We start from the raw sequence: 18089 nt of genomic DNA on the forward strand, positions 1-18089 counted from the left end.
ATTTTTAAAATATAAAAAGTATCTTCAAATCAAATGATATAATTATTTTTCAGTTTTAAAAGTAATTTAATACATTCTGCAACCTCCAAAATCTTCATAATAATAATGTTGTGTAAAATGTGTATAAAAAGTTATCTTTGAATTACATAGAAATTTTCACAAATAGAAAAAATTTATTAAAGTTCCTTGGAAACTGCTTACAAAAGAAAACCTTTGAATTGAGTTGAAAATTTAAAAAAAAATGAACTTAGTTCAAACTTCTAACTTAAAAAGTAATTTTCATTTTTAAATAAAACATAATATAAAACTTTACAATATTTTGTAAGATTTTGAAAACCAAAGACGGACAATACTCCGATCACTCAATCTGGTTATTATTTTAATAATGAAAAGTCCTGCTCCAATTCAATGGATGTGGGTGTAATCCTCTTTAATGCATTTAAGAGAAGACAAATGTTCCATAGCATCGAAGATTTCTAGTTTGTTTTCAAGATGCATTGCAATACTTCTTTCGCTCTCAAGTATTCTTGATTTGTCTACCTTGGCTGCTTTAATAGTAGTATCAAGCTTATAGCCCGATAATTCAGCAGTTCGTTTGGCTTTAATAATCAGGTTTATGAGGAGAAACTTCATACTTAATTCTATCCTTGCCAATTTGCACTAACCTGGCATAATGCAGTTATTGAAGCTACTGGGCATAGTTAAAATTAAGACAGCATTGGCACAATTATTCAAGATATTACAGGTTCTGACAAGTAAAGAATTTTCAGAGTCCTGCCATAAATACATATTGATTACTCACAATCTGAGAGATGTCATAACAAGCAAAAATTTAAAAAACTAATAAGCAGGCATAAAATTAATAAATACAAATGTATTGTCAGTTTATGAGTTAATTTACTTTCTACTTGCAAAATTTCCTCAACCTTAACACAGAAAAAAAAAAGTGAAATTTTAAGGAATTTGTGGGATTTCCCGGGTTAAAAAAAACAGTTGGGATCACAGGATCCTGTTTGAGAAACCCTAGTCACTACTAATATTTGGCAACACTAGCATTATGCAAATTATGCAACACTAGCATTATTTATAGTACAAATATTTTCTGTATTTTCGTCCAATAAAGCATTAAAATGGGCACCTAATTATTATTTTTTTACCTACTTATTTATTTACCTTTGTATTAAATATTTTATCATACAATTTATTATTAGTTCATTTAATTGGGGCAGCTGCTTAATTGGGCCAAAATGGATTAGTCCCAATTTTCCCAATTATGCAGAATCAACTGTATATATATTTGTTTTTAATTAATTAATTTATTTATTTATTTTATATAAAGGCTAAAGACTTACTTGTAATGTATCTGGAATCATTTTAGTTGCTAGAACATTGTGAACAAACCGAGACAATGACTGAGAAAATTCATCATACAACTGTCCAACAACTGGTCCAAAATAAATACTTATTGTACCTAAAATTAATTAACAAGTAATATAATTATTTGTAGTCTGGAATATAATAAAATACAATTAATGATATAATCTTTTTTTTATAACTTGCATTATTAATATTAAAATACATGAGAATACTAAATTGGCAATTTTTAGTATAAAAGAATTAAAATTTATAACTTAATTTTTTTCTTAATTTCTGCTCTATGTATATGAGTGTATTATTACAAATTATTATTCTATGTATGCTGTAAATAACAAAATTATAAATTTGTAAATTAAGAAATTTTTATGTTTCTGGTAGGGGCAGAAGAAAAGTATGAGAATATCCAATGATCACAAGAGAGTACTGTATTTCCTAAAATGTTAAGAAATGTCAAACATCTGTAATTACAACACTTTCAGCTTGATTAATTTAATATAAATAATCTTATACAAAATGTAAATAAAATGTAAAATGTAAAAGGAATCAAATTACAATTATATATATACTGATATAAACGAACACCACTTTTGCCATTTATAAAACACATTCAAATATAAGTATAAAAACTATATATCAGCAAAAGATATTAACATAAATATTTCTTGCATATATTTATTAAGGTAGCATTATTTACATTTTATATATATTTACTTTGCTTCAAAAATGATTACTATACTGCATACAGAAAGATAAATTATAATTAGAAATAAATTTAAAAATTTTAAATTTAAATAGTTAACTTAAAATTATAGTTTAAAACAAATTAGCTCACCAGTATCAGTTCGAGAAGTTTCTTTATCTAAGTCTTTTATTATACCAGCTAAAACTATCATTTGAGATTCTCCCAGACTACATCTGTAATTAAATTATAAAAAATTTGAATTTAATGTAATTAATTTTATTTTTTGAATTAATGTAACTAAATTATGTTAACTGAAATTAAATGAAAATATTAATTAAATCATTGTAAACTTAAATTCAATCAGCATGGCTTTAAATATACACATTATAATATTCAGAAAATACAAAAACTGATTTCATCATTCAATGAGCAGATTACAAAATTAGATATTTTAACAAATGTTTCATTTGCTTCTGTACTTATATTATTTTAGATTTATTTGTCTAAATTATGCATGTCTTATGCATACTATATTAACAGTTCAAAGATTACTGTATTGACTTATTTATAACTATTAAAACTAGAGGAATAGTGAAAATATAATTTAAAATCATTTTAGATTTCTTTTAGTAATATAATAAATTGTATTTTCTCAATAAATAATGAAATATTTGCATTAAAAAGAATTTCAAATATATTAGAAAAAATAACAATGCCTTTAAATAAAACCATAGACAGAAAACATTGACTTTCTGAAAAAAATAAAATAAGAAAAATAAGTTATACTAATTTTGTGAAAAATTTTTGGAGATAGGAATTCCTATATCATTCTTTAAATTAAATTTAATCAATTACACAAATTTATCAAAAGCTGAAACTAATTTTGAGTGGACTGAATTATTTCTATCAAAGTATATAAATCACAGATTACATTATGTAAACAGAAAATCTACTATAACAAATGAAAATTTTAATAATAAATGGATATTAAAAAGTGATTTTATTCCATTTTCATTGAAATGTCATCATTAAATTAATCATTAAAATTTGGAAAAATTTACAACAGAGATGTGCTTTGTACAAAAACAGGTACACAGAAAATCTAACAAATAACAAATTAAAATGGCAACTGAGATCCATGAATTAATGGGTGTTTCTGTTCTTCAAAGTTAATAATTGTTATTTTTTGTCTAATTTTACTAAAATTTTAATTTAATGTAATGTAAACACCTTTGAAACAAGCATAAAATTTATTCATTGCAAACATTTTTTGCTAGTTTTAATGGGATTCTTCAGGCTTTTGAAGATTAACAAATTTATATTCTAATTTTCCATTTGGAACTAATAAAAATTCAATTATTATTATTATAAGAATCAATGCAACAGTTACACTCAAACTAGATGGAATGTTCTCCATATTGGTTGAATTTGAACTATATGAATCATCAAACCATTTAAGATTCCTTCCTACAAATTATATATAATCTAGAAAATACTACACACAGACAAAGTCACAACCTATATGAAAACCATAAGGATGCTTTAAAACAGTATTTTATAGTAAGACCTCCAAATGTAAAAAAAGATATTGATGTCTTTAAAATTTGAATATGTGAATGCTGGGTTTTGGTTCTATGAAGGACTTATCACACACTATTGACACAGCAGGAGAAATTACAGAAATGGATGAACATTGGTTATTTATTGTAAAAACAGTATGCATTTCAGACAGTCTATCTGTCCCTCTTCATCCATGATTGATATAAATTGAGTTACAGGCATCTAAAATACACGAGTACAAAAAAAGAGTGTCAGAACGACCTGATTCATTGAACACATGCTGTTTGTTAACAAACGTGGTTGCCTTCCTTCTTTTAGAAGAAGGAAGGTTACCACATTTGTTAACAAACAGCATGTGTTCAATGTATCAGGGGTCGCTCTGATAAATTTAAAAATATCACCACCATTTAGCCAGTTTTTAATTTTTTTTTCATCATCAGTTTTACTTACTAATTAATGCAGGTGCCAGTAGCCTTGTCAATTTGGCATCTGGAAAGCAAAAGTAACATGTTAAACTGTCATTTACAAAAAGGGTCCAGACTTTCGGGTCTCTGATTCAAACAAAACTTGGAAAGCACAGCCATAAACACAAACATCTCCTTGTCCAAATAATACAACCCACTTTTCAAGCATTTCCAAAAAAGGGTCTCTGAAAATTTAGTGTTTAGCATATAAGTCTTTGGAAGTTCCATATCCAACAGTGGCAATAGCCACATGAAGAAGATTCTAAACACTGGAACTAGAAGATATAGCTATGATTCTTCAAAATTTTAGTTTAGGTTTTTTTATGTGTAACATTATTATTATTCTTCACATTTAAGCTTATGAAACAAGAGATTAAAAATTGTGATGTCATTTCCTGTGTACAGAAAGCACACTCTTATTTAATAACCTCAGAGTTAAATCTACAAAGTTTCTTCATATTTATTTTTAGATATGTAGTATTGTGACGTTCAAAGTGTAACAAACATGAGCACATGAGGAAATTAATAAAACATGAATGTCCATAATATTAACAATTAAAAAAATAAAATGCTGCAACTTGCTATCCTATTTTCATATCACTTCTTTTTTTTTTGTCCATGTGCAGTAACATCTGAAGCTTGTTCACTTGTGAGGACTTAGTATGTAAAATATGTGAAAATAAATGTGAAGAAGTAAAATTTTTATTTAACGATGTAAAAGAGTTAAATCTATAGAGGCTTGGTTTTCATTAAAGAGAAAACAATGACATCATAAATTTTAATCTCTTGTTCTTGTTTTATAAGGTTTAAACACAAGGGATGATGATGATGATGATCTAGCTCCAGTGCTTAGTGTCTTATTCACTTGGCTATCATCAATCTGGGACATGAAACTTCCAAAGATTTATATTCTAAACACTCATTTTTCAGAAGCTGAATTTTTGGAAATGCTTGAGAAGTGGGTCCTATTATTTGGATGATGAGCTGTTTGTGTTTAGGGCTACATGCTCACAAAGTTTCGTTTGAATCAGAGACCTGAATATTTGATCCTCCCTTTGCTAGCAATAGGAATCATTTTTGAATAATTTTTTAATGAATAATTCCGAATAACACATTTGATCACAATGTTTAAACAGTATTTCACAGGTTCTGTCACATCAAAATTTTTGTTTTTGTCTACTGAAAAAAGATCAAAGTGGAAAAAGTCATCCCAAAAAATTCCCCAAAATTTCTGTCAATAAAAAATCCCAATCTGAAGATGCAAGGCAATGTTGCACAAAACTATCTTTGGTTCTCAACATCACTTCCTACTTTTCTTCCCAAACTTGCCATGTGACATCATGAAATTGCTAGGTGTGTGGTGCACAAGACTCCTATTGTATGGAAGCTTGACATTTTGCAGTTTTTCCTGAAGTGTGACTTGTGATTCAATTTCATACTGAATCTCGAAACAAGTGGACTAGGATTTTATCACCAGTTGCTTTTGTCAGTATTATATTTTTATCCCCACCTTAATAAAAATATTGCCAAGTGGCAATTTTGGCCCTATGCAGCACAACCCCTGATGTATGTATTAATTATTTTTAAAATTAATTTAATTATTATTCTTATTGTTTATAAAGTACACTGCATGTATTTTAGATGTCTGAAACTCACATTTTGTAACAAGCACGGCTGAAGAGTGACAGATAATGTTCAAAATGCATACCATTTTATACAATTAATAACCAGTGTTCATCCATCTCTGTGATTTCTCCTGTTGCACCAATAGTGTGTGACAAGTTCTTCATAGAGCCAAAACTGAGTGCTCATATATTCAATTATTGTAATAGAAGGACAAAAAACAAATCAGCAATCTTTAAAGTTTATCAATGACAACTTATAAATTTTTAATACTTTTAACTGTCTAATGTTAGCTATGTTATGCACTACTCTTTTTATAATTTTCAAAAATAACAATGTCTGAATTATTTGGCGTAGTTAAAATTCATAAAAAGATTGGTCTTTAAGACTGAAAAATTGTACATTCTTAAACTAAGCCTAGAAACATAATTACCTAAGTTACTATCAAGCATACAATGTAAAGCTAGTTATGCTATTAATAGCTCCTTAGAGGCATTTAAAGCATTAAAATTTATTTCTATAAAAAAAAATAAGGATGGATAGGGTGTTAAATACTATTTACACAACATCAAGCTAATATTACAGTATTTAGATGATTTAATAATTATTTGGAAAAGAAAGTAAAATTCAGGAACTTATTAGTTCCTGAACTTTGTTAATCAAAATTCAGTAGAAGTGAGCATCAAATTAATGGGAGAGAGTTGTGAAAGTATATATTTTCTTGACTTAAGTATACACATAAAAGGAGGAAAGCTATTAAATAAAATTTTCCACACAAGTCATTAGCAATAAATACATTTATTCACTGGAAAGTAATTGATACTGTGCTCACATATTATCTGCATTTATTGGAGTTATTTGTAATATTCAAATTTACTATTTTATCAACATAATATTTGGAATCTTGAATACCGTCTAGTATTAGAGTATTTGCAGACAGTTTTTGACCATCTCTACATAATGTACTTATTTACTTTATTTTGATTACAATAATATTGCAAGATTACTTACACAAATGTAATTTATATAAATAACCATCTTACTCAATTGGAATAGAATGAAACAAAGCTGAACTCAGAAATTCAAATTATAAATCTTTCGAGAGCTTACAAATTCTATTTTTTTAAATTAATTTTGAATGATAAAAAATAAAAAAAATGTAAATGTAAATTTTTGTTTGTAAATATTAATAGTTTAATATATCAAATATTTGTATATGTTTTCAGTAATGGAATCAATCATTAGCAAAAAAATTGTTTTTACAAGACATTCATTACATACTTACCTTAAATAATTTCTGATGCAATTGTTATCTGAATTCACAAGATAATTATTCATGAAGGCAAAAATTTTTGATGAAAGATTTATGTACTGTAAAAGAAGTTGCAATAAATAAATCAAGTATTTTGAAATATCTTATTAATTGATGCAGATTATTATATTTTTCATTCTATTTATTTTAAATAGACAACAAAGTTACATTTAAAATTCAAGCAAAATTGATTAAATTTTATAATAATTATTATAACAATGTAGTGCATTATTAAATATAACCATTTATAACTTGATAACGTTAATTTAAATGGTTTATTAGCCATATGTATATTTTAAAAATCTTTTTTTAATTAGTTTAAATAAAAACATTTTAGCAATAAATGTCCATTAGAACTAATAAAAGTTCTATCAGAACTGTCATAAAAAACAGTTTACTAATTAATTACTATCTTATTCAATATAAATCTCATTTCAAAATTTCATTCTCAATTATTCTGCAAGTCAGATATCCAAATAAAAACTTTTTAACCTAAATAAAATAAATAAATTTAATTACTGAATTTTTATTTGAAATAGAAATCTTTTACATTTAACAAAAAGTAAGATTTTTATGATTTATAAACTATCATAAAAAACACAGCCTTAAGAAATGAAATCTGATTTCTGCAAGCTTGTTTATTATACTTTACACATTCTGTAAATGAAGCAGTCAATTCAAAAAGGAACAATGTCTGGAGAACCTAATTTTTCAGAAACTGCAAAACACTAAATTATTTTCATTAAATCTTTAGTTTATATCCAGTATCATTTCATATGCAAACAACTTTCAAACAAAATTTCACATACAGCATTTGAGGCAAGCCAGGAATCATTTTTTTTTCTTACTCTCCATTTGAAGTGTCATGACTAACAATTTCATCACTCAATATATTACTTAGCTACTCTTGTGCACTTTCATATTAAACTAAAGTATTTATCATATCACGAACTTTTGCAGCTTTAACAGGTACATTACTTGAGAATCATAGAATCTAGCAACATTCAAGTTTGGTGTCACATTATTCTGCAATAAGTGAAAGTTGGTTTAAATTGATCTAATCATGAACATGCTGGCTCTAATCTTATATTCATGATGCTTATTATACTGTAACATTTTATACTTAGAAACTTGAAAACTTGCCCTCATTCTAACATTCTTCCTTGAAAAAAAGTTCTTTATTTTTCAAGAAAAGGATGTCAAAGCCTTAGATATTAGAATTTGTTCAACTGCATCAAAATGATTTTTCACAATATTCCATACAAATTTCTAGTTTTTCCCATCTTTTTCTGATTTTCTGAAAGACAGCAAAGTCTGTTACTGGAAAAGTAATTATAATCCCCTATTGAGAACTGTTATTTCCCTGAGACCAACTTGAAAAAATTTGTATAAATTTGTAAAATACCATAGTATTATTCTGATTCTGACCAGGACACCTATCATTGAGTAAGCACCTATCATGCTCTGGCTACATGTAGAGCATGATAGAGAGAGCCCAAGAGAACCCTGGACTCCTCCAAATAAATAGAAAAAAAAAGCAGCACTAGAAAATTCTCCAAAAATCTTTTTCTAATTAAAATTCATTTTTTTATTTATATTGTGTTGTGTCTTTTATTTCTATACCATTTATGAATTAGCAATCATATAAAATGAGAATTTTATTGAATTGGCCTTAAGAAAATTTTCATTTGTTTAACCTGGATCCCCCAAAATTAAATCCTGAGTGCACCACTAACATTACTGTACATTGTAGATTGCCCTGTCTTTTCACTTGTAATTACAGAACAATAGAGAGTCAATACAGTAATACTCCGAACTTATGCGATAGGTGGGACCGAGCGATAACCGCGTAAATCGAATTTGCGTAAGTCGGGGTATAACTTCGCATATAAATACATACAAATTATATTTAATTAGGGCCAGAGACTAAAGAAAACAATAATTTAGAAGAAAATGTTTAATAAAATCTTAGATAATACATATCTATAACAAATTATATTATTACAATCATAATCTGAAGTTATTTTGATATAGAAGGCTTGGCCGGATGGCCGAGCGGTCAAGGTGGTAGCCTACCACTCTGGGAGACCCGGGATCGAATCCGAACGGGTCGAGAAATCCCCAGGAATTTTTCAGGGGGTGGTCCATTCGGATATGTCGGGCCCCGTCCCTCACCACCCGGTCACCCCATTGTGGGTCGAACCCATAATGGGCCTACTATAAGAGGCCCTCTTAGTGCCCACAGGGCGGAAAGAGTTAAAAAAAAGAAAATATAGAAGGCTTCATAAAATCTAAAAAATTCGTCTGACGGCTCAAAAATTTTTTTTTCTCCCGCAAAATTTCCTCGTAGCATGCTAATAATTTTTTTATTTCTTGTTTTGTCGAAGAAATGCGCTCTTCATTGGAGTCTATATTTTCTAAAATTTTCAATTAAACTGAACCCTTCTGTCAAGTTTTCACAGCTTCAAGAATTTTTTCTTCACCTTTTATAATTGTTCTGACCGTTGATTCCGGTAGATCAAACTTCTTTGCCAATTCACAAATTTTCATTTTTGTATTGAAGTTTTTAATAATGTTAACTTTACATTCCAATGATAAAGTTTTTCTTTTTTTGTTTGATGCACAAAAATCAGTTCTACTTCGTTTAGATGACATAGTAGTCTCTAAAGTCTCCGTAGATATAACAAACACAGAAATAAATAACACAAAATAAATTGTAGCTATGCGTCTATTCCGCGCGACATGTCCGAACACGTAAGCTGAACAATTGTGTGGTGGAGTGAGTAATCAAGAGTTACATGGCGCTCAAACAAAAGACAAATCCACGAGATTTGAAAATCGCGTAACTCCGGGTTCACGTAAGTCGGGGTAGCGTAAGTCGAGGTATTACTGTATTGACAAATATATTTCCTGTACAAAAAGAAAAGAAACTGGCATTATTTTACAGATACAATTGTATCCTTAAAAAATTCACTTTACATGAAATAATAAGAAATTTTGTTTATGGGTCTCATTCTTATTTTCAATAGAAAAATAAATTACTTTAGAAATTACAGTCATCTAATAATTTGATGCCAAAATAATGTAGTTCAGGTTTGTTATAAAGTTGTGTAATTAGAAGTTGCTTGAAAAATTTTATTAAACTACAGAATAACTAATTTTTCTGAGATTTGCTTACATGGTTTTGTTACCACCAGATGATAAGTGAATACTCACATAAACAATGGAAAGTGTTGAAGTCCTCATAAAGTGAATAAAAGGAGCCCCTTATAATGTGAATATTGATAAAATGTTGACTTTGACCCTTTTGAATTAACAAATTCAATTACACAGTTCTGAACTGCAATATTCCATTCAATATTAAGTTACTAAAGAATATATGCTTGATAATGTTTCAAAACATTCTACTGAACTAAATAATGCTTTAACAACATACACACACCATTTAGTTCAATTTCTGATTTTCGATTCAATTAAAGAAACTTTGAAATTAATTATAATGGCATATTCTAATAATAATAATTTAATTTTTTGATTAAATTGTCAGATAAAATATATAAAGCTTTTTATAAACATTAGTACGATAAAAAAAAGTAGTTGGTAAACTTAAATAAAATATTTTATTTGATATAAAATAAATCTCTAACTTACTCCATATGGTTCTCCCTTTTCAGGAATAAGAGACCCATTATCAATTACTTGTTGTTGTGTAGATTTTCCTGATGCAGGAACATTCTCAGAAACTGTTGGTAATGTAGGGATATTAGAAGTTGTTTCTGGTGGAGCTAAAGTTTCTTCAAACCAATGACCAAGAATTGGTTCACTATCATCATCTATAAAATATATATTGTTGACTATCACTTTTATATTCACCTGTACTGATGAGAGCTAACAATAACAACAACAACAACAACCATACATTACACAAAAGTCTGAAAACATTAAGATTTCATAACAGCAGATACAACACACTACAAAAATGCTACCATATTAAATACATCACAATCAGAAAATTCTTAAACACAGACACACAGACACACACACACACACACAAACACAAACAAACAGCACATGAACAAGACTTTATTCTTCATTTACTTCACTCTAACCTCTACAATTACATCATAGTATTAAAATTCTTATTAGCAACTTACATTAACAATAGAAATATTGTATAGTTGATAGATTTAAAAACAATTTTAGGAATTAAGAGTCAAGTCAAAAATTATTTATGAAAGCAAGAAAATTTTACAGTCTAAAAGCACTTGATGTTATTAAATTTTGTCAATTCATGTTTTTGAACTAAGGGTATCTATTTTGTTTTCATTTCCCTATTCACTAATAGATCATAGATATATGTTTGTAGGTATGTAGTTATCCAGCAAGGACAGCTCTAGAGTAAGCAAATTCAGATTCTTTTGAATTGTAACATAAATTCAAAAGAAGCTGAAATTCTTTAAAATTAAAAATTAATGTTTCTTAAGTTTTGAATATTGCTTTGCATAATGGCATAAAAAGGAAAGAAAACAATAATAATCATCATCATCATCATGTAAAATGATTTTTGTAATAGTCATTTAATGATATGTATTATTTTAAAGCATTTGAAATATAACTTCAATCCATGTTTTGTTGTTCATAATTTTAAAATTCTTCTCATTACTAAAATAACTGGTGGTCATGAGAATAAAAGTTATATAGTAAAATCTGCACAAACCAAAATCACATGGCATCAGATTATTCTCTCTTTTGGTAAGTTTCCATTTTGAAAAGATTGTAGTATATACAATTATGCACATTTTTTCAATAATAAAATCATTTTTACATGTAACAATTTTTATTACTTAATCCAAAGTGATTCCAACTAAAGATGGGCATATCTGAATGCAAGAATATTCTATTGAAAAAAATTTGTTGTTGTTCTCAAAAACTCGTGCTAGGTATTTGAATACAAACTCAAACAGCAGCAAACAAGCCAATTTGAATTCCAAAAACTAATGCCATATTCTGCCAGCAGAAATTTTACTCTCATTACAATGATACAGAGACCATATCATTTAGAGCTCTGACTTCTCAAGGAATTTTATTACTCTAATTAATTGCTTACTTCAATCTCTAATTATTAGCATGTTAATCAACATTTTTCAAATATTTGATAGTAATCACAATTATAAAGAAGACACTAACAATTTTTTAAAGTTAATGTTAACAATTAACTAATTAATATATGCTATTTTATTAAATAGTTAAAAAAAACTACAAAATTAACTTTACATTTTTTTTATTCTAATTATTACAAGCAAACATACCTTCTTCTTCGCTACTATCTTCAGAAGAACTAAAATCATCTTCATAATAAGTATTAGAATCAGAAGTACTAAGAACATCACCATCAACTGGATGTTTTTGTATTCTCTTTAACATGCAAGCCTAAAACAACAAAAAAAAAATTATAATAATAATCAAGGGGCTTGATGGAACATTGACATATCTCACATTAGAAAGTTTTTGAGAAAAAGGAGGATTTGTGTTTCAATTCACCAGTATTTTAATATGCAACATTTTATTAATGTAAACGTACAACCCACAGAGAATGCAACTGAATCATAAAAGTTATGTAGAACAGTGATTCTCAAAGTGGGGGTCGAGACCCCGAAAGGGGTCGTGAAAAATATTTGGGGGGGTCGCTGAAAAATTGATGCCAGATCAATTTTTTCAAATATTTTATAAATTTACTATGGATTCATGTTTAGAAATACTATAATAAAAATAAAAAATATATAAAATAATTTTTACTTAAATAAATTGCACATATAAATAATAAAAATAATATAAATATTTAAATACGAGCCTAGCCCCCTCCCTCCGGGATGTTTTTTGACACATACTTATTCTTCAGGGGTCCTTTGAAATTTTTAAGTGCAGAAGGGGGGTCGCGGTCCAAAAAGTTTGAGAAACACTGATGTAGAAGACAGACTGACAATACACACATCAAAATTTGTTAATAACTTGTTTTTGTGAGATATGTCATTTTCCGCTGCTATTCAATTCTTCAATATTATTTAAAATAAATTTGAACAGTATATGACATTCATAATTCTTACCTTTCTGTAACAAACTGAAGCTAAGCTAAACAATAAATTAGTTATATTTATAGAGTTGGTAAGCTTGTGTACTCTATGCCAAGCAGTATGTTGTGCAGTTATGTCTGTCATTATAAAAGTTGTATGTTGTATCTGGTGAGTCAACAAGAGAATTAATTAATGCAGAACCAGTTTCAACTCTCAAGTCTTCTAATAATGATGTTATCAATGATAAAGCATGGCTTGCCAGAGCCACTGAAAGCACTCCAAAACCTTGCTGACTAAAAATAATTTTAAAAAAAATTATTTTGATAAAATTAACAGTGTAAGTTATAATTATTAAATCCTACATTTTCATTGCTGACTGTTTTGCTGCTGTTTGATCTTTAACTTTTGCAGGCGTCTGGTCAGGTGTTGCTTTTCCACGAGATTGTTCTTTCCCTTTTTCTATAAGAGTGCCGGGATTTATGTTAATTGTATACTGTAAACCACTTAGCAACAACCATGATCCAATCATGTGTAGATTTTGAAGTGGCTATAAAAAAAATAAGTATTTCATGTGTATTTGTGATATTTTCAAACAGAAATCTAATTATATCAAAATATTTGATATTTTAAACTTAATATAATATAGTTTAAATAAAAATAGAAATTAAAAAATGTACTACTTAATTTCATTATAAAACTTACATGTCCACTTGCTCTTGTTGAAGATTTTATAGCAGCAGCTACAGCATTATATATTTCCAACTAAAGTTTAAAAAAATTATTAAACTAAAATTTTTTAAAACTCCACAGTTATGATTTTAGAACTACTGAAGTAATTAAATTTTTTAGCTGTTTTCAAAAGATATAAAATACAGTAAGACCCCACTTAACACTGCCTTGATTAATGCTGTTAGATATAACGTGGACTGCTCGAAGCCTTAAAAAAAAAACCTAAAAATTTACACTAATTCAAATTATCACAGCATTTCATTCATTCCTATATAATACAATTATTCCCAAACACGAACCAATCAGCAAAAGGTGGCAATTTGTCATAGTGCTGTACTTTCCTTACATCTATGTTTGTTTGGTGCAATTTTGAAAAAAATATATCATCATAGATGCCATAGGCAATATTGACTTCACTTGGCAAGAATTAATTGATAAATGCATGAATGAAGTGTGGAAAAAGTTATGGCTGAAGGTATCTGAGAATTCTTAACGAAAAGAGCCTATTGCTGTATTGTTAGGTTGACCAAATTGTCAACTTAATTGATACAGGAGATGCAGACGAGTAGGATATTGAGGAGTTACTGCAGGTTTCTGGTGAACCTTACCAACAACGACCTTCAAGAACAGACAGAACAAGGAATTCGTGTAGAAGTAGAAAATAGTGATTCTGAAAACAGAGAACCCAAAGAATTTCTCTACAGATTTCCTTAGTAAAAGTTTAGTAACAATAACTGAAATTCTTAATCAAATTGTAGTGAATGATCCAAATTTTGAAAGGAGTGCAAAAGCAAGACGAGGCATTTTGGATGCGATCTCTTGCTTCTGACATTTGCTTAACAAAAGAAAAAAAAAATTAACAAATGACACTAGACAACTTCATCTTAAATAATCAAGAATTTCAGAAGAGTCAGGACCTTCATCACAAAAAATGAACTTTACATTTCTGTGTGCATGTGTTTATGTGTTATTTAACATATATCATTATGCAAATTAATATAAAAATAACTTAAAATTAAAGTAAAATCTGTTTATTTTCGGTCACATGTTCCCTTTTCCCTATTTAATCTGTGTTAAAATGCCCTTGTTTAATGCTGTTTCATTTAGCGCTTTGTCGTTTAGGAATGCATCCCCCGTGTTAAGCAAGGTCTTACTGTACCATTAAACCTCAATTTGAAAACAACGGAATAATACTAAATTTAAATAAATAGTATTAAGTACTATTACACAAATTGTACCTGCACTTAAATTTCAAATACAAAATTTAGTAGTTTTTAATACTATAAAAAGAAAGTAAAAGAAAAAACCACATTAGTTAATTTTGTAAACATCAGTAGTTCTACTCAGTTATATTTCAGTAAGTTTTACTCAAGTTTTGTAATGTCAAATATTACAAAAATAATTATTGATATTATATCAATAATTCTAATAAAGAAGAATTTAATATTACTTAATACTTAAATAATTCAAAATTAATAGAAAAACTTACACTTGTTTCAACAATTTTACCAACATAATTTTCACTTTCATCGTCTTTATAAACCGCTGTATTTTTTGCAGGAGGATTTCCAACAACACTTAAAATACTTGATGATACTGCAACTGTTACTGATGCATATAAACAACTTAATGTAATGTTCATCAATTTCTTCAATCTTTCTGATATTAATGGCTCTAGTACAGGAAGACTAAGTGCTTGCCAAATAATTGAAATATCATTTTTTACAGATTTATACCTATACAAAAAGAGAATGTGCTATATATACAAATATACATATTTATACTTTATAAACAAAATATAAATTTAATCTTAAATTTATTTAAAATTAATATATTAGCATGAAAAAAAATACATACCCTCCACTTACAACTAATGCTTCAGTTACTGTTGTAGGAATTGAAAGATTCTTCCCAGATAATACTTCATGTAACTGAGTAACGTAATGTTGCATTGAAGGTAAAGACAAACACATATCTAACAAAATATCTCCTCCACCCAGCTGCTGCAGACTAACCATGTTCTTAGCAATAAGAAGAGACTGTTATTAAAAATACATTTTTTTTAGTAGTAGTCATAGTAATGATTTTTTTTATTTACATCTATTTTACTTTATACAAATGCAATTGGCAATTAAAATGTGAAATTAATAAACACTTATGATTCAAGAATATTGGAAAAATAAATATGCTTGATAACTACACACACACAAAATGATTTGAAATATATATGAACAATTTCAGGGGCTGAAAATAGTTTCTGAAATTGTTCACGTATATTTCAAATCACCCTGTATGTATGTATATACAAGGTGTGGCAGAAAAGTAATGAGACTAATTTTTTTTGCAACAATTTTATTTTATTTTTATACATTAATGTTATCCCCTTCAAAGTAGTTCCCTTGGGCAGCTATACATCAACAGAGGCATTGTTGCCAGCTTTTGTAGCAGTGCCCGAAGGCTTTAACTGGAATCACCTGCAGCAATGTGGTTACGCTCCCTTGGATGTTATCAGCAGTACCAAAATGACATTCTTTCAAATGGGTTTTGATTTTTGGGAACAAAAACAAGCCACACAGACTGAGATCAGGCAAATAGGGGACCTGGAAAACCACAGAACTTTCTTTTTGTTAAAAACTGATTGATGGAGATCGCCATGTGACAGGAGGAATTGTCATGGTGGAGCATCCAAGTGTCCACAATGTCCTGTCTGACTTGAAGCACCCTTTTTTTCTGACCCTTTCAAGGAGCCCTCACTTGTTCCACACTTTCTGCAGTTCTCGATGTTGAATGCCTCCCTGAGTGAGGTTTGTCTTCTACTGCTTCTAAACCCTCCAAAAAATGCTTTGCGCCACTGAAAAACTTGTGCTCATAGTAAGGAATGTTCCCCATAGGCTCGTTGCAACTTTTCATAGGTCAAACTCGCGGGTCACCAAGCTTAACACAAAATTTGATGGCACACCATTGCTCCAAATTTCGCTATTCCATTTTCTGTAATGCAATACAAAAACAATACTTCACTTATCATGCTCTCTAGGATCACATAATTACCACACAAGGTTGAAACTGTTACTGATCATCTAGGAGGGACTGACATCAAAAGGGAAGTCTCAGTGATGCCAATCTCATTACTTTTCTTCCACACCTTGTATATATATATAAAACATGTATTTATGCATTTGTAACTAATTGTGTATTTGTATATCAATTAATATATAAATATACAATGAGGATTACTATATACTGAAATCAAAGATATTGTTACTATTCATAATTTCTATATTATTTTTTAGAGACTAACATAAATATTATGAATATGTACTATATATATACGAAAAAGAAAAAGTTCAAATGGTTTTTCCATAAGCAATTACAATCTAGGAACTGATTCTAATTGCTTACAAATTGATAACAAGTTACAAATATAATAGAAAAATTAAATTAATACAGCTATCTTTTTGAGAGTAGATATATGTTTTCAGACAATTAGAACATATATGGTAAAAATGGTTTGAATAAACATGCATGCATACATTGCAAACATGATTGCCTTCTAGTTAAATTTCTATAAATTGGTATATGGAAAATTATTCAGCTGCAAAAACAAGAAAGATTGCAATTCTACAGAAAACAAAAGCAAACCCATTTACACAAAGCTTTTTGTAGACAGAAGCAGTACATTACTACATCATTATACTCACACAACACTGACCTGAATCTAACACAGTACACAAAATGCACAGATACTCATGGGTTCAAAAAAGAACTTCATAATAGGTACCCTAATGGTACCAGTCAAAATTACATTGACAGAACTACATAAAACTGCTGGCTGATTCATGGGTGCTTCTCTGGAGAACTGGAAGAGTTCATGACTGCCACACAAGACCAGGTCATAAATATAAGAAACTACAGAGAAGACATTTTAAAAGACAATACTCATAGACAACCCTTGTAAAAAATGCCATATCATGCACAATCTGATATGATGTGTTTATATAACATATCTTATCAGGTTACATACTTTTGGGATAAACTGACCTCTTACATTAACATAACCAAATAACAAATATAATACATCAAAAGCTTGGTCACAAACACAAGCAACTATACACCCAGAACAATACTACAGATACACATCTCAGACAATTATAAAAAAAAAAACAGAAAATATACTTTGACCAAGCTGTAATCTCAGACAAAACAATATGTCACAACAGACCACATTCATTGACAAACAAAACTACATCATATACATAGATGTTCCAAACACT

At 28.5% G+C, this 18089-nt stretch overlaps 1 protein-coding gene across 1 annotated transcript in view; it reads right to left on the reverse strand.

Moving 5' to 3' along the window:
* The window catches only part of poe (E3 ubiquitin-protein ligase-like protein poe), a 187860-nt gene that overhangs the window by 148565 nt on the left and 21206 nt on the right, over window positions 1-18089 (reverse strand). Inside the window, 11 exon segments of the mRNA XM_067288343.1 lie at window positions 1353-1471; window positions 2210-2292; window positions 6992-7077; window positions 10670-10851; window positions 12328-12448; window positions 13123-13248; window positions 13250-13382; window positions 13452-13636; window positions 13792-13851; window positions 15308-15554; window positions 15676-15857. Coding sequence (XP_067144444.1) covers window positions 1353-1471; window positions 2210-2292; window positions 6992-7077; window positions 10670-10851; window positions 12328-12448; window positions 13123-13248; window positions 13250-13382; window positions 13452-13636; window positions 13792-13851; window positions 15308-15554; window positions 15676-15857 — 1524 coding nt within the window.

This window comes from Centruroides vittatus, unplaced genomic scaffold (assembly GCF_030686945.1).
Source record: "Centruroides vittatus isolate TY-2023 unplaced genomic scaffold, ASM3068694v2 scaffold_861, whole genome shotgun sequence".
NCBI classification, from domain to species: domain Eukaryota; kingdom Metazoa; phylum Arthropoda; class Arachnida; order Scorpiones; family Buthidae; genus Centruroides; species Centruroides vittatus.